Source organism: Chlamydomonas reinhardtii, chromosome 10, assembly GCF_000002595.2.
Source record: "Chlamydomonas reinhardtii strain CC-503 cw92 mt+ chromosome 10, whole genome shotgun sequence".
NCBI lineage: Eukaryota > Viridiplantae > Chlorophyta > Chlorophyceae > Chlamydomonadales > Chlamydomonadaceae > Chlamydomonas > Chlamydomonas reinhardtii.
Window position 1 is genome coordinate 948,491 of NC_057013.1, and position 24,034 is coordinate 972,524.

Consider the following 24,034-nt stretch of genomic DNA (forward strand, 5'->3'; position numbering starts at 1 on the left):
TGTATTCCTTATGCGTTTGTGCCCACTCGGGAGCTGTTGGTGGCGGGGTGTATGGGGGCTATTGGCCGCCGAAGCGGCCTCCCCTCGTCGACGGACACTGCCAGACGGCATGTCAACTGGGGCTGACATGCACCGCCTCCTGCATCCAGCTGCGCACGAACGCGTTCGACAACCTGCAAGTCCTTACGTTGGGCCTCTACCGGAAGCAGGCCTGTTGCAGGCGCTTAGGAACAATTTGATGTCTGGCTGGGCTAGCAGGGCGAGCAAGGCCACGTCGAGGAGGACAGCGCGGTGTCACCCAAGAAGCGGCGCAAGCGCGCAGGTTAAGGCCGGCCTGTGTCTGGTTAGCGGTCTTCGCTGGCAGGCATAGCACAGCACAGTATATGGTAGGCCGCTGCAGTGAGTAGTGTTGTGGCTAGAGGATTTCCTGCTGTTTGGTTGTCCTGTGCTGGCTGTGCTTGTGCTCGACATACAACGGGACGTGGCTAGACGCGGTCTGTGCCTGTACAAACCGACCCCGGCTATGTGCGGGAGATGCGGTAGACGCTTGCGGCCTCAGACTGGACGGAGACATGGCGTGGGCTCAGCCCACTTTTCCGTTGCGAGGGAAACCCTTTCTTGTCCGTCGGACGGCATGCGGCCGAGCATTCACATGGCCAAATCCAAGCACTGGATGGATGGGTTTGCCGTTGCTCACTCTCTTGCGCACTAATCAGCCATGATGGGAGTTGAAGCACATCAATGTACACGCCGTGAGCCTAATGTTGAAGAGACACTTGCTGGGAGACACCAAAGCCATCATGCAGAGCTGTGATCAAGCCAAAATAGCACGAACGTTCCAGAAGATACGGACTGCTCGGTTTCGTAACACAGTGTGCCTGTTGGCCATTACTGTCCGCTATTAGTGATGAGGCGAGGAACGCACACTCCCAACCTTGTAACGCAATAACTAACGTAAACAAATCGTGACCTATTGTGGCAGGGAACACCTCAAGACCTGACAACGTACCGCGTCCTCCACGTTACCTGCATACGCCACCGCCTTACCGCAGTCCTGCAAGCTCTATCATCATCAGTGCACGCTTCGCATGACGAGCACAAGCTCCGGTCCTGCCCCGCCGGAATGTGAGGGGAACGCAACGACGCCACAGCACGTTGCAACAGCCCCACAGCGACCTCCAGTGCTGGAACCCGTCAACAGCATCCGTTCTCTGGCTTTGCCAGACAGTTCACCAACAACCTTCACATTCCCCCCCTGCTCTTCCCCACATCAAGCCACCGGCAACCAACCGCTGAACCGCCAGTACGTACGGATCGAGTACACAAGATTGCAACATGCCAGCATCTGGCCCCACAAACAATAACTTTCCGCCTTGACATGTTGCGTCGCAGCTAACCTTGGTATCGCTTCTCTCTCACGATAATAGAAACATGCGTATGTCATGCTCTGCCGTCTCACATGTACGGTCCATGCGCTCTCTGCAGTCGTGCTCGGAAATGCGACTGCGTTGAACAGATTAGGATCCTTGTAGGCGCGGAGATGTGGACACGCAGCCTTCTGGACGCTTCTGGTTGCAGTTCCAATCCATCGCCCGACAGGAAGCACAGATACTAAATGCAGCAGAACAAACCCGTTTCTGCAAACGCTAGACAAGACAGGCACGGACAGGGGCAATCCTGGGGGGCTTCGCCCCCCCTGGATCGCTTCGCTCTCAAGAAAAACGAAATCCGCGTAAAATCCTAAAAAACAATGTTTCTAATAAGACCCTGTAGTGCCCCTGCATGCGCGCTGCAGTTGCATTTTTGACCCAGCCGTTGACTCTCCCCTGCACCACTAGACATCCGCTCCTCACGCCATTGCCACACACATACCCCCAATCCCCCATCCATCCGCAGCCACGCAGGGTAGGGCTGCTGCCCCGTGGGCCGCGGGATGGCGCCCCAGCCATTGGACTGTCCTCTTCGTGTGTTTCGCACGCAGCGCCATAAAGCTGCCATATACTTGAGCACCGCGTCTTCATCCTGGAAAACGTACACGGGACACTCTGCTGACACCGACGAAAGGAAAACATAGTTAACCTGGATCCATAATGAAATCGCAAACAGCCCACCACCGGCGCGGAAAGCGCTAGCATAAGCATGCTTGGGGCGTGCTGACACGCAGCCTGCGCATATTCAGATTGTGTGAAAGTAGCACAGCCAATTATTGCATGTTGCATGTCTGACTTTCATAAACCGTGACAATCAAACATCGTCTCACACAAAGCCTGCCGATCTAATCAAATCGATGAGGAGCAACATACCCAGGGGTCCCTTGGCGACTTGGAACTCCCGGACTGGCTAGTTCATGTCCCGTGCGTACGTGCTGTGCCATGAGTCGCGCATGCACAACAAGGCATGCGTATGAATGAGCTTCATGCGGTGGATGCACGTAGGTAAATACGGGTACCGCAAACGAACGAAAGCGCACGTGCGACGTCCTTTGTCATAGCTAGATACCGTTACTCGCGCCGTTAGCGCCCCCCTTCGATGCACTGAACGCCCCGACAACATAAAATATCACCTGAATGGAGTCGTCGCGTCTCGCATGCGTTTGCCATCATACCTAGAGCGCTTCGTCGACTCATGTAGAGCGGCCGTGCCCATGCATTTTGGTGTTTTCCGGCGCGGCTATCAGAGAGCCACGCGCCGAGTCACCTTATAACTTTCTCCATGCAAGAACAAGACCCTGCCTTCTTCATACCGGAAGCATCTTCTGCAATTTGTCATTCCCAGCAACCCCCTGACTGCCGGCGAGCTTGCTTTCCGCCTGCAGCGCCCCACACGCAAAGCCATACGTGTGCGCGCACCAGCCGCCTGCCCAGGCGCCAATGCACGCCCCGGCACTGGTGGCACGCAGCTAGCGCCGCCATGCCCCCTCGCTGGCGAGGCTGATGGCGAGGATAGGGCCGAAGTCGTACTCCTCCGGCTCCTCCTTCTCCGCCTGCTGATCGCCCGCCTGCTGCTGCTCCTGCTGGGTCCCGCTGCCGCCTGCTGCTGTGCCTGCTGGCGCCGCGTCGTGGGCCTGCACCTCGGCCGAGGGCGGCGCGGGGGGCTGTCCGTCGTCTTGGGCGGCGTCCATTGCCTGCACGACACACGTTAGTCAGCAGGGTCCAGCTGGTCAGAAAAGAATTTAGGGTTTATTAGCTGCCGTACAGCCAAGGAGACATGCCCGCATTGCGGGTGGCACGCGCGACAGTAGCAACGTGCAACTTCCCCACACATGCCAAGCGGGCGCCCTCGCCCGCAGCGGCAATGTCCACATACTTGTCCCCTTACTTCACCACCGGACTCCTGCCCCCATACATGCCCCCCTTCCCCCCGGCTGCTCATCATCGCCTGCTCACCTCGATCATCATCTCCAGCGCCTTAACCACCTCTGCCGCAGCTGGGCGGCGCAGCGGGTCCGCATCCCACATCTGCACATGGACAAAGTCAACACATCCACACATACAGCACACACAGATACACATTTTGTTCCCCTAAACACATTCATGGGTATAAGTGGCGCAAGTGCTGGCCAAGCGCATGCACAGCAGAGCAGCAGGCAGGCACGCAGAGTGCTTGAGCCCGAGCCGGCCCTAATTACCCACGCCATCTCTCACGACCCAACCTCAACCACGCGCGGCAATCACCCCAACCCCACCCAACGCCCCCGCCCACCTGCGAGATCAGCTCCCTCAACGGCGCCGGGCAGCGGGCCTGCGTCAGCTTGTCCAGAGGCAGACGCTTGCCCTGTGGAGGTGGCGAGAAGATTTGATGAAATACCCCCTCTATCTCACACGCCTTGTGCAACCTGCTGGCGCGTTTGAAGAACTATGATACGGACCGGGTAAGGGAGGTGTCCCAGCAGTCGGGAGCGAGACACGCGGCAGCTTGTTACTGAGGACCGTCACCATTACTCGTCGTTCAGTCAGCACTACTGCCTGGTCGCGCCCCGCCTCGCCCCTCGCCCCTCGCCTCGCCCCGCCCCTCGCCCCTCGCCTCGCCCCTCGCCCCTCGCCTCGCCCCTCGCCCCTCGCCTCGCCCCGCCCCTCGCCCCTCGCCTCGCCCCTCGCCCCTCGCCTCGCCCCTCGCCCCTCGCCTCGCCCCTCGCCCCTCGCCCCTCGCCTCGCCTCGCCTCGGCCCCTCCGCCGCGCACCTGCACCGCCACCTCCACCGCAATCTGCACCGGCAGGTGGCCCTCCCACGGCAGCGTGTGCGCCAGCATTTCGTACAGCAGCACGCCTGTTATGTGTGCGTGTGTGTGTGTGTGATGCAGGGTGGTGTGAGGTAGGGGGTGAGAGGGTGCGGGTCCCGCCACATGGCGAGGCGTACAGGCGTAGGCATGGGTGTCATGGGTTAGGTGCAAGGGGGCGTGGAGGAGGAGGTGCCGTCTGGTCAAGCAAGTAAGCCGCTGCATGCACCGCCAGCCATTGGTCGTACGTGCATGCAACGACGCAGCACCCACCATGCAGATACGGATACACGCCCGCAAACCAACCAGCAGCCGAACCCAGCGAGCCCACACGCACCCAGCGAGTACAAGTCAGCCTTGTAGGTGATGGCCACGGTGCGCCCCTCCGCCGCCTCGTAGCACTCCGGCGCCAGGTAGGCGGGCGTGCCGGCGCCGGGCGTGGCGGTCACTACCGTGGTGTTGCGCAGGCGCGAAAGCCCAAAGTCCGTGATCTTCACGACGGGCTTGGGGCCCGCGACGTTGTTGATCAGCACGTTGGCAGGTTTCTGGAGAGTGGATCCGATCGAAATGAGCGAGAGTCTAAGTTGCATGTGGGGGGCCCGGGCACATCGAGAATGGTTGGGCAGCGCGCACGGTTTGAGAGGAAGGAGCAGCAAGCGAGCGAGGTATGGAGTGCCATCGCACGGAGAGCGCGCGCAGCATGCGTGCGCATACATGCAGGCGCCGACACAGACACGTGCAACGCAGTCGCGCCCCACAAACGCACCAGGTCGCGGTGAATAATGGTGGGGTGAAGGGCCTCTGCGGGTAGTACACGGAAGTGTAGAGCAGCGGCAATGGGGAGCAAAAGGGCGGGTCAGCAAACATGGGCTGCACAATCTGGTACTGCTCTAGTGCACCCGGATAATGCAAAAATGTACCCGCATCCACATGTCAACACCCCGCCCCTCCAAAGCCTAGCACCACCAGCAGCAGCACTCACCTAGTCCCCTCGCGATCTCGGCCGCAATGAACAGCACCTTGCGCAGCGGCAGCCGCAGCGGCCGCGAGCCGTGTAGCACCTTCTCCAGACTGGTCTCCATGAGTTCCTGCAGATAGGAAGAGGAGGAAAGGCGAGAACAAGGCAAGGCAGCGTTTAGAACGGAAGCAGGTCATAGACCTATGGTATGCGGAAAGAGATGGCGCGCATGTGTTGCCATCCACTACAATCACAGTGCCCCACTAAGTATGGGAGGAATCCTTGCAAGCCGGAAGGGGGGGCAGCCAATCATGCGAACGGTGTGTATCAAAGATGGAAGTGGAGGGGCGGGGTGATGGATAGACTCCTAGCTGCGTGCAATAACGTGCCTATGTGCTAGTACAGCGCTCATGTATTCAGATTGCATTGGTTACAAGAGGGACCTGCTGACGCAGTTCACGAGCCAGTGACGTGGAGAACGAACACCCGCCCTGCTCTGGACCCCAGGGGCGTGCCGCCTGCAGCGCCGTCGGCCTACTCTAGCTCTAGTAGGCTTGCTCCCATAGGACGCTCCTCATGTATTCAGCTAGATCATCTTGAGCATTTGCTCTCATAACAAGCACGCACGAAGTGCTGGGATGGTTCGAGGTCGTTCCCGTGTTCAGACCGTGTGTATGCACGTATACGCCAGGCCTCCCATAAACACATCATCCACAACGGCTGCAGGCATGCCCCACGCGCAGCATGCACGTGCCTTCCGTGTGCACAGCCCCTAGGCCTATTCAACACCAAGTCGCTGTAACTTGGGCGAAAGCGCATTATACCAGGTCCTCAAGTATGAACGCGGTTCCACGTGCTGGCCGTTTCTTGCCCCCGTGCATCCAACAATGCATCTATTGATAAAAAGCAGATCGTTGTGTATGTGGGCAGCAAGACATGGCGCGAGATCCCACCAATGTGTGGCTGGATCTCGCTCCATGCCCCAGCCTACTTCTCCACAGCGCGCCCGCCGCAGGCAGGCAATCGGTGGTACCGCACCTTCCACACCTACACCCACCCCCACACCTACACCCACCATGATGAGGCACAGGCGCGGCGGGGTTGTGCAGGCGGCCAGCAGCTGCACGATGCAGCGGTGCTGCACTCGGGCGAGCACCTCAAGCTCCTACGCGACCAGCAGCAGCATGCAGCAGCCATGCAGGGTCAGAGTCAGTGTGTTGGTACATGTCACTGCGCGTATCACGTGCGCGCACACTATCCTGTAATTCGTGGATTGGTCCGGGTTGTGTACGTATGCGTGGATGCCTTGTTTGGGACTCGACCCGATGCTACTTTCCAAAGGGCCGTGCGCCTACCTGCTTGAAGCTCTGCAGCAGGACTTCTGGTGAGCCGCAAAAGGTGTGCACGTCCGCCACCATTTTGACAGCCACACGCCGGCCCTGCCATTCGCCCTCCAGCACCCGACCTGTATGTGGACGTGGACACCGATGAAGCAGCGGCAACAAGTTGTCTGCATGTCAGGCGTACACGCAAATAACGAATGAGCCGGCCTAGATACGGCACTAGATATAGCCAACAAGATCATAAGGCGACGACATATATCAGCGGGATGACATAGGTTGATCAAGCCAAGCAACAGGTAAACAGTATAACCCCGCAGGAACAGGTTCGACCGGCTCAACAGAATCAACAGCAGCATCAACATGACCCGGAGCGATCGAGATCATGCATGATGACGCACTTTCGTGCCAGCCACTCAGCCAGCCAGCTAGCCACCCATGCAACCGCCCATGCCACTCACCAAAGCCACCCCTGCCCAACGTCACGGCCGTCAGCGTAACCTCCGACTGAACAACAGCGCTGCGCTCGTGCCCGCCCTCCGCCGCCGCCGCTGCGTGCCTTGCCGCCGAGGCACCAGCCGCCGCCGCCGCCACCGCCGACGAAGGCACTGCCACTGCCGCAGCCGCATCCAAGAAGCCCGCCGCCCGGGCCGCCGCGGCACGCTCATCTGACACCGCCAATGCCGCATTCAGGGAAGCCGTCGATGGCGTGATCGAAGACGTGCCCGTGATCGAGTCCGTGATGGTGTCACGACTGGAGGCAGTGCCTGCTGTCTTGGGCGGCGGCAGTCCGCGCTCCGATGAAAGCCCGCCAGTGGCAGCGAGCGGCGGCGCGCCAAGACGGACATCGAGCTTGATGTCGGCGCGTGCGGGCGTCTGCCGTGTGACCACGGGTGTCTCCTCCATTGTCTTCCCCGGTGCAACGGGCGCTGTGGGGTGGTACGGGGAGCTGCCCGGGGCCCCTGCGGAGCGGGACAGGGGGCGGGTAGTAGCCGCAACAAACAAGCTTGTCTTTAGACGAAGTCCAAGTACGCAGACATACAACAGCACAGGCAGGGCACACGTTGCGTCGCGCACTGTAGCAATAGTGTGCAGCCATGCGTGCGGCATTTCGAGCTACATACAGCCACAGCAGCTGCAAGCAACAGCCCGCCCCAGGCATCCATGACCTTGGTACATATACCATAGACCATATACCACGGCGGACACTCACATTTGGGGCCGGTGCCGCCCGCCTTGCCCTTGCCCGCCATCACGTTGCCGCTGCCCTGCTGCTGCTGCCCCCGCCCGCTGCCACTGGCGCTCAGCTCACTGCTGGCCCCAGCAGCGAAGTCGCCGCCGCTGCTACTTGAGGCCATGGTGATGCCGCGCACTGCTGCCGGCCCCGTCTCCTTGCCCTTGCAGGCTGACGCCATGTCCACCACCACTCTACACAGATATACAGGTCGGTAGTAATAGTTTAGTTGGGAAGCCAGAACGTAGGGGGCAAGAGAGGAAATCAAAGCTAGGCGAGCAAAAGGATAAACACCTGCATATCTGGGCCTTTGCGGTCAGGTTGTGGCTGCAGCAGATGGACGCGATCAAGCAGCGTTAGCTGACCACACCGTGTGTACGTACGCACGCCCCCGCGAGCGAGTTAGCGGCCTCCATCCCGCCCATTTACCAATGATGAGCCAATCTATCACTACGCCCCCCTATCCCTCCCTACGCGGCACTGCCACGTACGTCATCACTCACACGCCTGTGAACGACGAGGTCGGTCCTGTGCTGCTGCTGTCGGCCCCTGCTGTGCGGGCGCCGGCAGAGCTGCGGCCGCCGCCTTCCTGCGCGCCCTTGGCGGCGCCGCCATCGGCGGCGGCCTTCCCTGCCCGCTGGCGGCGCCTCTCGGTCACCATTAGCCAGACCAGCAGCGCCATAAGCAGCAAGCCACCCATGACGCCTGCACGCATAGCGTGTGTGTGATGATGCCCTTGCTTGGAGCAAAATGTCGCCATTCCGAGCTCTCAATAATCCATCCACGCAGAACCAGCCAGTATCAGCCGCACACCATCATTAGTTGCAGACAAGCAACTAACTTAACATGCACAATCTTCATCATTCGGCATTCCTGCTGCCAATCAACCCCGCACTCACCTACCACCACGGCGCCCACAATGACGCCCGTGCCCGCCCCGCCCCCGCCGCTGCTGGACACGTCCGTGCTGCTGACGGGCGCAGGCGGCAGCGGCGCGGGCGGCCGGGGCGGCAACGGCGCCTCCGGCTGGGAGTTAAGGAAGAGCGAGCAGCCCACTGGACTGAGCGTGGCGAGGCAGTCGTCCGGCATCACGTCCGTACACAGCCCCACCGCGTTCAGGTATTGCACCTGCAGGTAGGCAGATTCAATCACGTGCAATACAACAAGGCCACATAACAGATAGAGCGTGCATGTGATTGATGCAGCAGGTAACAATACAATATATAGCAATAGCCGCCAACGCAACATATCATAAACAATAACTAATAAGACAAAAGGATGCATTCAGCACATCCTGCATTATACATTATCACGACAATGTTCACACGCCCGCACATACAAAGCAACGCACCATGTAGCCATTGGAAAAGGTGCTTTTGCCGCTGCTGTCTGCGTCCAAGCCGCGTGCGGCCAAATCCACGTACAGGCCCACATAGGCGTAGCAGCGCAGCTGCGGGTGCGCCCAGGGGCTGTCGACGGTGCAGTTGTTGGGCCACACGTAGTCCCACTGCAGCGTGTTGTTGCCCGGGACCTCCGGCGGCCGCGTGAACAGCGTGGCGGCTCGGCTGCGTGCGTGCGTATGTAGGTGTGTTACGGTGTGTGTGCATACTGACGCTTGACTGATTGAGCGAGTGCAGCAGGGTTGAGGCATCTATCTTGCTACAGAATGCCACGCAGCAGGGACCGGTCGTTGCAAAAGAGCTGGCCGAGGAGTAATTAACCCAGCTGCTGGCTGGTTGCTGCGCCCATACATTGCTTTATGCTCACTAGCAAGCCCAGCATATAAACATGCACATAAAAACACATTCAACCTGACATGTATTAAGTCACTCACACGCCTAGCCACAGGGGGAAGCAATAGCGATACAGCATGTAGACGTCCTCAAACCGCGCAAGGGCGACGGCGGTGCCGTCGTTATTATCCGGCGGCGTCTCTGTGGGCGCTAGCAGCGACAGCCCGGGCGCCTGTCGCGACGACGAGGCGGCGGCATTTTGCATACATGTATGTACACACAATTAAGATTGGCGACAGGACTTGATTACTGATGATTGCACATGGTGGCAGTAATCACGTGCGTGATGCGTTGTCGGCAGCACCTTCCCAGCAGATAGGCCCCGCAAGCCATGGGATGCCGATTTGCCGCACGCACGCAGTCTTGCTTGCTCGTATGCTTGCTCGTATGCTTGCTCGTATGTGTCTGGAGCACCCGCCCGCCGGCGGCTTGGGCACAAATGCATACATGCATGCACGCCCGCACCTGGTTGGAGGAGCCGTCGCGCCAGCGCCACAGCACCACGTTCTTAAAGGTGAGCGTAAAGCCCACGTGGAGTCGCACCTGATGAACAAGTAAGTGCATGGTTGACGTAGGCAGCTTGCGGTGCGTGTACGTAGGTATGATGAACTTGCTTGATGTTGTTTAGAAAGCAGCAAACAAGCAGGCAGCGGTACATGGAAGCAGGGGTGCGCGCAACTAACATCAGTTTGTGATTTGGCAGGTCAACCCAGCCATATTCGAACCAAATCGAATTGAGAATCTCAGCAGGGCTCTAGGATATAGCGCCGTGCAGCAGCAGCGGCTGAGTATAGCGCATGCAGCTTCATATACATGGGCACTGAGGGTGACTACTGCTGCTCCATGTATGCATCCCAGCCAGCAGCCCAGGCATGCAGCAGTAGTCGGCCCTGCGGCGCCTGCTGTCTGTACCACTGTCGTTCACAGCCGGCATTATGACTTCCTAACTATCCACCCTACCACCTTCTATCTACCCGCTTGCCTTGCATCCCCCCCCCCCCCCCGCCCCCGCCTGCTTCGTTCCTTGCGTTGCTTTGCAGGTGCGGCCGGCTCTGGTGGCGTCTACGCGCCTGTGCGCGTAGGTGATGAGCCCATCCTCACGGGTTATAAAAGGGCGTGCAACCTCAAAATTCGCGGCACAACCCACGAGATTTCCGGCGGACACAAAAACAAACAAGCAACGTCTCGACAGCTTACTACACGCATACGCGCTTGTAACACGCTCGTTGAATAAATTTTACAGCATTATTAGGCATAGCCGCCACAAATGGAGACGCTGCGGCGAGCTCTGGCGCTGCTGGACATGTCAACGCCGTCGGTCGTCGGTGCGCTCGCCCCTACGCCTGCTGTCTAACCTGCTGCTACACACACTCCTTCGTACCATCTTTGCACACAGACACACACAGACACACACACACACATACACGCACCGTCGCTTTGCTGCATCGCATACACTGTCTTTGCGCAAGGTTTTCCTTGTGCTCTTTAACACACACGCACACACGCACACGCACACACGCCCGCCTACGCTGCCAACTGCGCCGCCCACCTTTTGCTTCACTGCCGCCAGGTCCACCACTGGTAGCAGGCTCTGTGCGTTCGCCTGCCCCACTGCCGTGAAGTTGCGTGTCAACTCAATGGGCAAGGTGTAGTTGGCCCAATCATCATCTGACAATGTGACATCCTGCGGACAGAGATACAACAAGAGATACATAGAGATACATAGGGCGGGAAAGAGGAAGTCAGGCGTGCACACATAGAGCGCAGCATAGAGTGTACGAGGCGCAAGCAGCAGGCAGGGCAGCGGCGGGAAGCGTGAAGTAGATAGGGTGGCTGGGGTGAGCCGGTGACGACGCTCGACACCCGCTGGGATGGCGTGGGTTTTGCAGCTGCTGACTTCAGGAAACCGCAAGAAAGGTCAAACGTGTTAGAGGATGGATGGCTTAGGCTCTACAGCTGCGGCCCGTGAGCGAGCATCACTGTCACACACGCGGGAGCTGTGCTCCCAGACGGTGCGGCGGGGCGCGAGCGGGCACCCCTACCTCATCATGCATACCCCCATGCAGCGACGCCGTAAAATGCCTTGCGACAGGGCTTTATCGGCCAGCGGCTGTGTTGTTTTCGGAGTCGCGTCTACGTACTGGCTACGTACTGGCGCTCAAGCATTGCACACTCTGACACTCGGACCCCGCCACGCCGTGCGTGGCCCGCCACTCATACGCACGCCACGCCTAACCCGCGCGCGTAGATAGGCGCTTGAAATTTCCGTGCTAATAGAATATGCTGGCGCCGCAGCAACGGCGGACAAAGTCAACCGATCACGACTCGCTTGTCAGGGCTGGTCTGCAGATGAGCCGTTAAATCACGTGGACGGCCGCACCGGGCTACAGAGGGCTGGCGGACTGCGGGGTGTGACCAGCCAGCCTTCAGCGTGGCCTGCGCCCCAGCCGGTGCACCCACCGCTCAATTTGGTGATAGTAACGAAGCCTTAAACAAACTCAAGGCTTAAAACATGAGAAGCAGACTTCGCTGCGAGCCAGCCCACCTTTCCACCAGCTCCGAATTTCACAGGTTTACGGACGCAGCGTTATACCTACTATTTTGCACGGCGACATACATGCTCACCGTTGTAATCAGCGCCACGTCCACGTCCGCGGCAGCGATGGCCGCAGCAAGGCCCGCTCCACTGCTCACTCGCACTGTCCGCGCTGCCACCCTTCCCCCGCTCAAAATGGCCACCAAAGCCAGAGCGACGAAGGCCATCACAGGACGCTTCGCCTTGAACATCCTGGGTCAATAACCCGGCCCTCCGCGGACGTCTACTCGCCGGCCTGTCTCCAGGTGTGCTTCTAGCCTAGTGCGCTATGTATCTCAGAAGCGGCTGCGGCATTGCAACCCGAAAGAGCTTGCGTGCCGAGGTTTGGTTCTCACCGCGGGCTGTCAGTAGAATAGCTGTGCTGATCTATACATTTATAGATAATTGGCACGATGGGCATAGATAATTGTCCCTAAGAAAACGCGGCGTGCGGGGCTGCAAAGCTACCCTGCATGGGGTCTGGACTCTGCAGTCCACTCGCCGAGGTCCTTGCCGGGGAGGCTCATGTGAGCTGGTGACAAGCTTGGATGCGTGGTAATATGCATGTGATCTACTCAAATGCACGATCCGCGTGGAGAACTTGGATGCGTGCCCGCGGCGGGGCCTGTCAGATATGTTCGTCCTGCATGCTCAGCCGGTTCTGTGTGTTCACATCGTTGACATTAATAGTCAAGCTCATAGCTCTCCATAAAGCCACATTATTGCGTAAACTTCTCAATTCGTATTGCAAAGGCTGTGAGCGGGCGCAATCAAAACGCGAGGTATCAGCGCGAAATTCAATCAAGCAAAGTGAAGATAAATTTGTAACTGCATCCGATGTGAATGGCCTGAGTGTGGCTAACCGCCAGCACGTCGCAGCGACCCCGAAGCTGACTGGCCTCGAAGGTCGAGGCGACGACTACTTCCGCCCCTACCTCCGCAGGGCAACGCACCAATGCTCCCATGCATATCATCGCGGCCATTGCGAGTACGCGCTGATCCCAAGGTTGGTCCCCCCCCTCCCCGCAGTACTGTACATCAAACGCACACTCATGAATAATTACCCCCCTCCCCCAAAGCCCCAGGGTGGCACCATCCAAGGGTGGCCTACTTCAGCGTTTTCGACAATTAGGCAGTGGGCTGGCTTGCCAGGGTTGCATTCATGCATTGGTGCCCGACATGATATGCAGGGCAGCAGGGCGAGAGGAAGGGGGCCAGGATGGGGGGGGGGGTTAAGGCAGGCTGCAAACGAAGAAGAAGACGAAGCTGGCAAGCAGCGGACGCAGCCTCGCTTGTCTCGGGGATGGAGACGTGTGGCTTGGCAGGGCCTGTGCGACCACAGGGTTACAGCCCACCCACGCCAGCGGACAGAGTGTTGGGGTCTGGGAATACGCGGCACACTACGGCACTACGCCAACCTGCCCCTTACCCTGTCCCATTGCACCCACGCCAGCGGCGGACTGACTGTGTACAGCCGACCGGGGGAGTCCGAGGCCCTCTCACACTTGCCGCATTCCCACACAAAGCAACACTGTGTTTGGTCTACGCCAAGTACATGTGATACGGTAACCGGAACGGTGTAAGAGGGCACTGAACTGACCGCCGGTGTGGGCGGTGGCGGTGGGTCGGTGGTGGCGGCAGGTTGGTTGGCGGTACTGGTCTGGTACGCAAGACACGCTGGTGGGGGTTGTAAATACCAGCCCAAACTAAACCAAAACCAACGAAAACGAGAGTGCAGGCAGAGGCGTTAGTTGCGAGCGATAATACTTATGGGATGTGGGTCGAGGCGTCGTGGAGCAGCAGGACGAGCGGCGCCGGCGATAAATGTCGCCGCCCGGGCTCGGTGACGCGCACAACAGCACAAGACAGGCACGCGGACGCGACAAGCAAAACCCACGACTTACCTGGCGACCAGGAAAGCAGCCCCGACGCCAGGCAGGGAGCGTCGGGCCAGGAGCACGACATGTGGGAAAGGGGCAAGGCAAAAATCGGAAGGGCAGGGCACAGTGAAAGGGCCGAGGCGTGTCGGCAGTAGGATAAAGAAGGGATAACAAAGACAAGACTACACACAAGCCCAGGCGGCGAAAGAGGCAGAGAGGGCGTGAGGCAAGGGTTAAGAGGTAGATGTGGGAGGCATGGGGACCAGTTAGGGGAGAGATGACGGGGTGCTGGGCAGTGTGCGGGCCGCGTACGGCTCCCCACAGGCACTGCCAGCCTGGATGCCCCGCACGCAGAGGGGGCACCCAGATGCAGGGATGGTTAGTCGGGAGGAAGGGCGGGGCAGGCAGGTGGCGCGCACAGGCAGGTGACACGGCGGGCCGTCAGGGAATGTCAGCGGGTACTCACGGGGTGTTGGCGGGCGGGGGAATAAAATAATGCTAAGGGGCTAGGGTAGTCCGGCAGCCGGCGGTGGGGCAGGTGGCGGCGCGCCACGAAGGTAGACATGGAGCCGGGCGAGGAGGTCAAGGGGTTGATGGGGCTGGGTAGGGGGGGCGGGGGGCTCCGGGTGACCACGGCGGACGAAGTAGAACAGGTGGGGGTTACGCCAGAGAAGGGTGGTGAATTGGCGGAACATGCACGGCCGGGAGTAGCCTTGCGCACTGAGGGCGGCCACCAGCTGTGCGGCCTCGTAGGCAAAGTTTTCCACGCACGTGATGACGCGGGCCAGGCGATGAAACTGGCTGACGAAGATGTTCCGCTTGCACTGCTCATTGACGGAGGAGTGGAGGGCGACGAAACGGGAGAGGCGGACCCCACCAAAGGCTGGCTGCTCACGCTTGTCGTACAGCTGGGTGACGATCCAGCAGCGGCCCAGGTGCACGGTGGAGCAGAGGAGGACGTCGAGGAAGGGGACGCAGGAGGGCAGGAGGTGGGGGTGGGACTGCTCAGGGACAGCCAGGGCCGGTGGGTAGAGGCCACGGAGGCCCTCATAGGACTGGGAGGTGTAGAGCAGGGGGCCGGCTGCTTGGCTGGGAGGCTGGCAGTGTGCAAGGGCGGTGAGCGAAGCTATAAGGCTGGCATAGGGCTCCAAAGCTTACTTTTTAGGAATGTAAAACAAAATCGGTCCGTGTCCCGCATGTGTTTGTGCCTGGCTTTCGGGGGATGGATGGGCCTTTCCAGGTGCATGAAAGGGATGTGGAAGAGCGCACGCGCCGCTATCTCAATTACGAGCCTCTTCCCTACCTCCACGAATAATGCCTTCACGACGCGTCTTGCACTCTCGTCAGCAGATCGAACACAAGAATATGTTGTGCGGCATGCCACGGGCGTTCGCCGCATCAACGCACGCACGCAACACAGCGGCAGTTCTGCGCCGGCGCGGCGAGCCATCAGATGACATCAGGACAATTGATCAACGTGCCGTCACGCAGCCTCCACGCACACCAACCGTTCTTTTGTCTGCGTGGCATGCTTTCCGGCATCCCGCCCCAAGTATCCAGAAACGCTGCTCACACACACACACGGTCATGGGCTGCCTTGCCATATACAAAGACCGGGCCTGTAATGCGGAGCCCGCCAGCAGTGCAGGGGGACCGGAGCACGAAGGCACCTGCGCCAGGAAAGCAAACTCATTCCTGCACCAACTACGGTAGACGACAACCAATACCGGTACTTTTTGCTTTCTCAACGTGCCAACGCTGATGCGTGCTCCCCACATGCCATATTCATCAAGTCAACTCCGTCTCTTTCTGCTACACTCACGCAGCGGGCTGGAATACCCAACCCTGAGGGCTGAGGCGAGCTGCAGCACTGGGGCGCAAGACCTCGCAATCCTGCTCGTCCACAAACTCACGCACAACACACCAAAACTCAAACCCATCAACACTGGTTTGCCCACAATCACACGCTTTTCCCCACGCTGCCTCAAATCAGCTGCTGGCTTCATGCTCAGCCCCAGCCGCCGCCACGGCCTTCAGCTTTCTTACTTCTCGCGGCTGCCCTCCTTATTACTTGGCCTTAGCGGCCGCCTTGATGGCAGCCTGTGCCGCCGCCAGACGCGCGATGGGCACACGCAACGGCGAGCAGGACACGTAGTCCAGACCCACCTGCACATCAGGCAAGACACACAGAACAAGCGGCTTCTGAGCGGCGCTTCAATTGTGTGTAGGTTGCATGTAGTTTGGCTATGCGCCAGTGAGTGTGGCGAGCGAGCTTACTTGATGGGTTCAGAGCTCAGCTTCGACAGCAAGCAACAGCGGGCAGCTCCAAGCCACGCACAAGCATCCCTGCTACCTTCCCGTATTCTGCAAAACATCACAACGCCTCCCGCACCCCCGCACCAAGCCACCTGCGGCGCCCACAGCCCGCCGCGCCCAACCGCCCACGCACCTTGTTGAAGAAGGCGATGGAGTTGGGGTCGCCGCCGTGCTCGCCGCAGATGCCCAGCTCCAGGTCGGGCTTGGCGGCGCGGCCGCGCTCCACCGCGATCCGGACCATCTCGCCCACGCCGACCACATCGAGGGTGTCGAAGGGGTCGGACTGCAGGATGCCGTTGTGCGTGTAGGTGGTCAGGAACTTGGCCTGCGCGTCGTCACGGCTGATGCCGTACCTGTGCGTGTGCGTGTGTGTGTGTGTGTGTGTGTGTGTGTGTTGAAAAACGAAACGAAAGCCCGTGTGTGTGTGTGTGCACGTGTGTGTGTCCAAGCTGGAATGGTATTGGTGGTGAGAGGCGAGGTAAGCAAGGCTGGAGCTAGGCGGGAGCATGGCGATTGACAGAGCTGCTTCCTGCTGGGGCCCTATGCGGGCCCTCCTTGTAACCTGATATGTACACATGTGTTATGCGCCTGAGGTCATTACTACCGCTCCACCAAGTCCCACCCCCCCACACACCCCTCCTCTAATACTCACGTCATCTGGGTCAGGTCGTTGGTGCCGAAGGAGAAGAAGTCGGCGCGCTCTGCCAGCGGCCCCGCCTGCAGCGCCGCGCGGGGCACCTCAATCATGGTGCCCACCTTGTACGGCACTGTGTTGTAGCGTAGGGTGAGAGAGCGGGGGGGGGCAGCAGCGAGGGGTGCGGGCGTGTGTCAGGTGGTGTGTTTCACAGGGCCTGAGGGAGCTGCGCCGCCCACATCGCAGACTGCCACCTCCAGCCTCCCACACGCCCTGCAGTCGGCCTGTCATTGTTTCCCCGCCCCACTATGCATCCCATCCACCCAGCCACCCAGCCACCGTACCATGTCCAGCCCAACTAACCCAGCCACCACCTGTCCACCCAACCACCCATCCCATCCCAGCCAGCCCCGCCCCGCCCCGCCCCGCCCAACCCAAACCCAAACCCCTAACCCCGAACTCTCACCCTTCTCGCCAGTGGCCGCTGCCACGCGCTTGGCCGCGGCGTGGATGACGTGGAGCTGGTGGTCCATCTCGTCCGTGGTGGCGACCAGCGGCACCATGATGTGCGGGTGCACGTGTCCGCCCGCCGCCGCCACACGGGTGGCGGCCTCCAGGATGGCCGTCGCCTGCATGTCCGTGATCTCCGGGTGCACGATGCCCAGCCGGCAGCCGCGCAGGCCCATCATGGGGTTCACCTGCGATTATTGCCGTGTGCAGTAGGGCGCTTTCACTTATGTGAAGTTCCGAGTGTTAGTTGCGCTGGGCAGCAGCAGCGCTCCCGCTCCAAACCCCACGCCCCTCCAAGCCCCCGCCCGGTACCCCGGGCGGGGTCTGGGTACACGATGCACACTACTACGGGACTGCGCCAACGTGCCCCATCGCGCCCCCGCCCCGCACCCGTTACCACTCCTCCCTCCTGCCTCCTTCCCCCTCCCTCCTGCCAGCTCCTCATCTCATCCGCCCACACAACCCCCAGCCCCACACATCCCCCGGCTTGCCACAACCCCCAGCCCGCCACAAACCCCAGCCCGCCACAACCCCACGGCACCCACGCAACCCCACGGCACCCACACCACCCCCAGCCCCACAAAACCCCCAGCCACGGCACCCACCCACCCACCCACCCATCCACCCACGGCACCCACCCACGGCACCCACCTCGCGCAGGCCGTTGAGCCGCGCCTCCACCCGCTCCACGCTGGCGCCCAGCTCGCCCGCCAGTTGGCGGCACAGCGCCGCCATGGCCGGCCCCTCCTGCGGCAGGAACTCGTGCAGCGGCGGGTCCAGCAGCCGGATGGTCACCGGCAGGCCGTCCATGGCCCTGGGGGAGGAAGAGTGGGGCATGGGGTGGGATGGGTGAGGGGCGGGGTTTATGTGCCCGAGCCCAGTGACATAGGTCCCAATAGCCAAGGAATTGTCGCCCAAGGGAGAAGTGGGGAGACGTGGAGGGAGGTTGTGGAATGGCCGAATAGGGAGGTTGTGTGTGGGGCGAGGGGTGTGTGGAGCAGCTGCTGCTGTGGTGCTCACTTGAAAATGCCCTCAAAGTCTTCACGCTGGAAGGCCTTGAGCGCCTCCAGCGCCTCCAGTTTGTGGCTGCTCGCCAGCTCCTCCTCCGCAATCATGCGGCGCATCTGCATCGTGCAGTTGTGTGGTTGTGTGGACAGCCGTGCGTGAGGCAGGCAACCGGCTTCAATGTACGGGGTAGGTGGCGCGGACGGACAGGCATGGTGGGTTCCAGTTACACCGCAACAGCCAAATATAATAATAACGATGCAGCACACAAATATTGCACGCTGCGGCAGCGCTAGGTCTTGCTAGCTTCCACCGCTGATGTCGGCCGGCGTGTGCGGCAATCCAACACGCGTCCGAGACGTAACACTCACCGCGGCGATGCGCTCGTGCGTGGAGAAGAACATGTGCTCCGTGCGGCACAGCCCAATGCCCTGCGCGCCGTTGGCGCGAGCGATGGCGGCGTCCTCGGGAGTGTCCACGTTGGCCAGCACACGCAGGCGGCGGGCCTTGTCCACCCAGCTGCATGTACGCGGGCGGGAGGGGAGGGGAGGGGCAGAGGGCAGTGCGGTAAGGACCGGCTTGATTGGGTATGCAGGCCCCACCACCTACCTCAGTCACGGGCCCCACAAGCCCCAGCAGCACCATCCAGCAGCACTAGCAGTTTTATGCCAGCAGCCCTCTCGACCGCGCGTGTGAGAGTCCCAGCAAGCAGCCCTCACAATCAACCAATCAGTTGCAGTACGGCACTTACGCCATGAGCTTGCCCAGGTCGCCCCCCGTGACCTCGGGCGCCTTGAGCGGCTGCGCGCCATTGATGACCTCGCCGCTGGTGCCGTTGAGCGACACCCAGTCGCCCTCGCGCAGGCGCACCTCCGCGCCGTGCAGCTCAAACGTCAGCGTCTGCGGTCGTCGTCAGCGCCGCCGGCGTCAGTGCGTGTACATGCGTAGCCCGTGTTGATGCTTACTTGTGAGCACCTCAATAATGGGAGCTGCTGGCATGCAGGCACCCGAACGCATTCCCCACCCCAACCAAGATACAACTCCGCGCCACAGCCGCTGCCTCAGCCGCCGCGAAGCCTTGCCTGTCCGTCAATCCGCTTCCTGCCTTCCCCTCACCTTGGTCTTGAGGTCGATGTGGAGATGCTCGCAGCCGCACACGCAGGGCTTGCCCCAGCCGCGAGCCACCACAGCGGCATGGCTGGTCATGCCGCCGCGGCAGGTCACGATGCCCTCGGCCGCGTGCATGCCGCCCACGTCCTCGGGAGAGGTCTCGTGGCGGCACAGGATGACACGCTCGCCGCGCGCCTTCCACTCCTCGGCCTCGGCGGCGGAGAACACCAGGCGGCCCACGGCGGCGCCTGTGTGTATGGATTGTGTGTGTGTGTGTGGGGGGGGGGTTAACGTTGAACCAATCCCGTGTGTGTGTGGGGGGGTATGGGTGTGTGTTGCTTGTGGGTGGGAGTGTGAGCGTGAGGTGCGAGATGTGAGGGGGCGGCTCCGTTCTGCGCTTCCTGTGTCCTCCCTGCATGCGCTCAACCCAACCACTTGCCTCCTTTCCACCACCACCACCACCACCACCGCCACCTACTCTCAAGCCTCAAAACCCACCCACACACTCCCTCACCAGGCGAGGCGGCCAGGCCGCGCGTGATGACGTCCTTGGCGTAGCCCTTGTCGCTCTCAAACTGCGGGTGCAGCAGCTGGTCCAGGTGGCGCGGCTCCACCATCAGCACCGCCTCGTCGCGGTCGATGATGCCCTCCGCCTGCAGCTCCAGCGCGATGCGCAGCGCGGCGGTGCCGGTGCGCTTGCCGCTGCGGCACTGCAGCATGAACAGGCGGCCCTCCTGCACCGTGAACTCCACATCCTGTTGGTGGGGGATTTGGAGTGGGGGATAGGGGGTGGGGTGGAATGGACTTGTGTGTAGAGGTTTGGGGCTGAGCGAGCGGATGTGTCAGTTGCGGGTGCTGGCCGTGTGTTTGGTTTAGTACGCAGGCAGATCGCGCACAGGACGTGCAAGAACCCAGCGCACGCAGAAGGAGAACCGCGCGCGCGCAGATGCGATGCACACAGCATCGCTAGCACACTCCTTATGTGCGCACGCAACGCCACGTTCTTCATCGCCTACCTGCATGTCCTTCATGTGCTTCTCCAGCATGGTCGTGTTGGCGACCAGCTCGGCGTAGATCGGCGGCATCACGTCCGCCATCAGCTTGATGGGCATGGGCGTGCGGATGCCAGCAACCACGTCCTCGCCCTGGGGGAGGAGGGAGAGGAAGACAGGAAGGCAAGGGAAAGGGCGAGTGGTGAGCGAGGCGCAGGAGGTCAGGGGGCAAGGCCGTAGCTAAAGTAGGTTTTAAGGAACTCGCTATTGCATGGTGTGCGTGGCCTGACCTGTGCTGCATTACTGGCGCGCCTTGGCGCCTGCCAAACGCGCTCGTGGCCCAAGCTCACATCACGCAGCACCGCAGGGCCCTGCACCCATCCCCGGCACAAGCACGCACTCCCCAACACCCAGTCAACTGAATCATACGGCCTCCACCCCGCCCCGGCCACGCCCCTTCCTACCTCCTAACCCTCTCCCTGGAGAGCACGAACTAACCCTGTACCGTCCTACCCCACACCCATCTATCACATCTGCTCTCCCCCTGCTGCCGTACCTGGGCGTTGATGAGGAACTCGCCGAACAGCTCGCTGGCGCCGTTGGCGGGGTTGCGTGTGAAGCACACGCCCGTGCCGCTGCTCTCCCCCATGTTGCCGTACACCATGGTCTGCACGTTCACGGCGGTGCCCTTGAGCCCGGTGATCTTGTTGATCTCGCGATACTTGATGGCGCGGGGAATGTTCCAAGACCTGGGTGGGGTGGGGTGGGGTGGGGTGGGGTGGGGTGGGTAGGGATGAGCGGGGAAGAGGGGCATCAGGGGAGGCTGGTGGTTCGTTGGTGCAAGGCGTGTGCCTGAGCGTGCGTATCTGGTGATACCTACGCCCGCCCCGCAAGCCGGTAGCCCGCTTTGCCCTTCACAGCTCTCCTTCCTTTCTTCCCCGCTTTCACTCCCACTTTCCATCTTCCAAATCCAATACCGACTCTACCTTACTACTGCTCATCAACGAACCATCACTCACTTGAACACGGCGTTGATGCCGAGGTAGAGCTGCTGCCAGGGATCCTGCGGCAGCTCCTGCTTGTGCTCGGCGTACACCTGCTTGTAGGCCGCGATGAGCTCCCGCAGGTCGTCGGCGTCCAGCTGCACATCATACTGGACGCCCTTGCGGCCCTTGAGCGCCGCCAGCTTGGCCTCAAAGGCCTCGTGCGGGATCTCCAGCACCACGTCACCAAACATCTAGCAGGAGCGGGAGGGAGAGCGAGGAGGGAGGGGCACGATAAGAGGGGGGATAGAGAGGAGGGGAATGATGAAAAGGGCACCGGAGGCGGGCACGCGCAACGTTGGCGCCCGCAAACCACGAAACACCACCACATACGCGCACGCATGTCAAACGCCAACCCCATCATCCACGACCCCGTAACCCCAGACCCACGGTGCGTGTCTAAAGCATTACAATCTTCCCTCACTCTTTCTCTCCCCGTATTTGCTCTCACCTGCATCAGGCGGCGGTAGCAGTCCATGGCGAAGCGGGCGCCGTACTTGGCGGCGAAGCCCTCGACGATGGCGTCGTTGAGGCCCAGGTTCAGCACCGTGTCCATCATGCCCGGCATGGACACCTGGGGGTGGGGGGCCGGGTGGCGGCGGGGGTTGGGGTTAGTGAGTTAGTTGCGTGCGTGTTCATTGCTGAGTTGGGCGGTGGGGTTCGGGGGCGATGTAAAGAGAGTGTGCTGGCGCTGAACCGCTGAGGCGGTCGTCGCCACGCAACGGAGCGAGCACACGCACCCCACGGGCACAAAGCGCAGGCGCGGCACACGCAATCAGGTTGCCGTACCATGGCCATGTGTCCTGCGCAACGCAACCAGCAACTGTGCAGGCGAGGGAGGAGCAAGCCCAGCAGGCAAGCCTACGGCACCCTGCATGTCATCAATCGTTGTCACACTCACCGCGGCGCCGGAGCGTACGGACACCAGCAGCGGCGTGTTGACGTCTCCGAACTTGAGCCCCATATCGGCCTCCACAACGGCCACGGCGGCCTTGACCTCGGTCTTGAGGGCCTCGGGCAGCATGCCGCCTGAGTGGGTGGGGAGGCGGGAGCGAGGGCAGCAGGGGAGGGAGAGTGATGGTTGGGTGAAGGATCATGGCATGGGTGCGGCGGTGCAGGGTTCGGGGAGGACAGTCGGGAGATGAGGATGATGGGATGGGAGGTGCCGTGAAGCAGTAAGCTTGCGTTGTGGTCCCCGACGGCATCGGTGGGTGGAGTCATGAGGAGCGGCGATCGGCGAGGCGGCTAGGGATGAGGCGCGGCACTACGGTATGTAAACGTACGGCGGCGCACGACACGTGCGTGCGGCGGCCTCACCGTTGGCGTAGAACTCCTCGCAGACCTCGGTGGTGATGGTGAAGCCGGGAGGAACGTTCAGGCCACAGCGCGCCATTTCGCAAAGGTAAGCACCCTTGCCGCCGAGCTGTGCGCGCGAAACAGGGGCCACGGTGCGAAAGGGTGACGCCTGGTGCGCAACTGGTCAGCGCAGCAGTGCTCTCCGGGTTGCGGAGGGCTTCAAAGCAGGGCGAGGGCTATAACGATGACGGTTGGTGTTGTGTAAGGCATGGGCGTTACGGTCACACGATGCCGGCCCGGTTCCGACACACAAGTATGACCTTACGATCAGGGTGCAGACGGGGCAGGGGCACCCCCACGGGGCACCCCTGAGACGGGGCGCCGACGGACGAAAGTACCCCGCAAAGCGAGCGCGCGAGGTTGCTAGAGCTCATGGTGCTGAAAGCTATGCATATGTTGCCGTGTGGTGATCTCACTCGGCTCTCGCACCCTTTCAGACACGTTGAGTCGCGGGGACTTTAGCAACCGAAACGCCTTCAGGTCGCGACTCACCAGCTCCTTCATCGATTTGTTGCCATCACTGCTTCCACGGGCGAACCCGTAAATCCGGCGAATGGGAGCCATGCCTCGGTCGCAGGTGTCGTGGCTTACCAACGCGGTCGTCAGTGGCGGGAGGGGTCACGCAAGCAGATAGAGCGGCCTTGTTCGGTATCGGTGTTGACTGTTGTAGATAACGGTTGCGTGAGCGCTTTTGTACAGAATGTCTTTTGTTAAAACAGCGAGGCGTGCAGAAGCGAGTGTCGGAACAGCGAACATCGCTGCCCATTCGGTCCTGTGCCGGTACCAAACCGCCTCGCAAGAGCCACGACCGCAATCCAAATAGAATCGTTTTACGTCTTGGATAAGTGTCATCAAGACACAAGAGGCGTGGCGCCAGGTCGGCTCGCACGCTTTACCGAAAAGGCGACCACGGCCCATCGACTAACTTCAGCCGACTAGCCTTGTATGACGTTCTGAGCTGATTTATGGAAGGCTTGAGGTATAAACTATCTAGATACGGTCGTTTCGCTATCGGGTGTAGGGTTGGCCCCCACTCGGAATGTTGCACTTGCTGTGACCGAGGCACAAACCT

The 24,034-nt window shown here is 60.9% G+C and overlaps 2 protein-coding genes across 2 annotated transcripts; both read right to left on the reverse strand.

Moving 5' to 3' along the window:
- Positions 1 to 600: 600 nt before the first annotated feature.
- On the reverse strand, positions 601 to 12,927 carry CHLRE_10g424700v5 (uncharacterized protein). Its single transcript, XM_001702521.2, has 18 exons — positions 12,167 to 12,927; positions 11,091 to 11,225; positions 10,007 to 10,084; positions 9,583 to 9,713; positions 9,100 to 9,313; positions 8,648 to 8,876; positions 8,252 to 8,453; positions 7,728 to 7,942; positions 6,976 to 7,476; positions 6,530 to 6,639; positions 6,250 to 6,339; positions 5,199 to 5,304; positions 4,983 to 5,017; positions 4,554 to 4,761; positions 4,181 to 4,266; positions 3,703 to 3,774; positions 3,387 to 3,458; positions 601 to 3,124 (listed from the first exon to the last, which is right to left on the reverse strand). Exons 1-18 carry the CDS (start codon positions 12,326 to 12,328, stop codon positions 2,900 to 2,902), a joined length of 2,871 nt encoding a protein of 956 aa, XP_001702573.2. The 5' UTR covers positions 12,329 to 12,927; the 3' UTR covers positions 601 to 2,899.
- A 2,214-nt stretch (positions 12,928 to 15,141) lies between these two features.
- CHLRE_10g424750v5 (uncharacterized protein) lies at positions 15,142 to 23,977 on the reverse strand. Its single transcript, XM_043066530.1, has 17 exons — positions 23,455 to 23,977; positions 22,924 to 23,029; positions 22,508 to 22,635; positions 22,058 to 22,180; positions 21,583 to 21,800; positions 21,120 to 21,312; positions 20,588 to 20,716; positions 20,086 to 20,326; positions 19,578 to 19,819; positions 19,213 to 19,361; positions 18,833 to 18,980; positions 18,477 to 18,580; positions 18,108 to 18,270; positions 17,413 to 17,644; positions 16,965 to 17,079; positions 16,446 to 16,665; positions 15,142 to 16,162 (listed from the first exon to the last, which is right to left on the reverse strand). The coding sequence occupies exons 1-17, from the start codon at positions 23,524 to 23,526 to the stop codon at positions 16,064 to 16,066; spliced, it is 2,682 nt and encodes an 893-aa protein (XP_042919927.1). The 5' UTR covers positions 23,527 to 23,977; the 3' UTR covers positions 15,142 to 16,063.
- Between the last annotated feature and the right edge of the window lie 57 nt (positions 23,978 to 24,034).

What these genes read in the sequence shown, in the direction of transcription:
- CHLRE_10g424700v5 (XM_001702521.2), bottom strand. Translation starts at nt 12,328, where the DNA reads ATGTTCAAGGCGAAGCGTCCTGTGATGGCCTTCGTCGCTCTGGCTTTG. An exon ending in ACCTCGTCGTTCACAGGCGT is followed by an intron (nt 7,943 to 8,251) that starts GTGAGTGATGAC and finishes ATATCTGTGTAG; the next exon opens with AGTGGTGGTGGACATGGCGT. An exon ending in CGAGATCGCGAGGGGACTAG is followed by an intron (nt 5,018 to 5,198) that starts GTGAGTGCTGCT and finishes TACTACCCGCAG; the next exon opens with AGGCCCTTCACCCCACCATT.
- CHLRE_10g424750v5 (XM_043066530.1), bottom strand. Translation starts at nt 23,526, where the DNA reads ATGGCTCCCATTCGCCGGATTTACGGGTTCGCCCGTGGAAGCAGTGAT. An exon ending in CGAGGAGTTCTACGCCAACG is followed by an intron (nt 22,636 to 22,923) that starts GTGAGGCCGCCG and finishes CCACCCACTCAG; the next exon opens with GCGGCATGCTGCCCGAGGCC. An exon ending in GGCATCAACGCCGTGTTCAA is followed by an intron (nt 21,313 to 21,582) that starts GTGAGTGATGGT and finishes CACCCCACCCAG; the next exon opens with GTCTTGGAACATTCCCCGCG.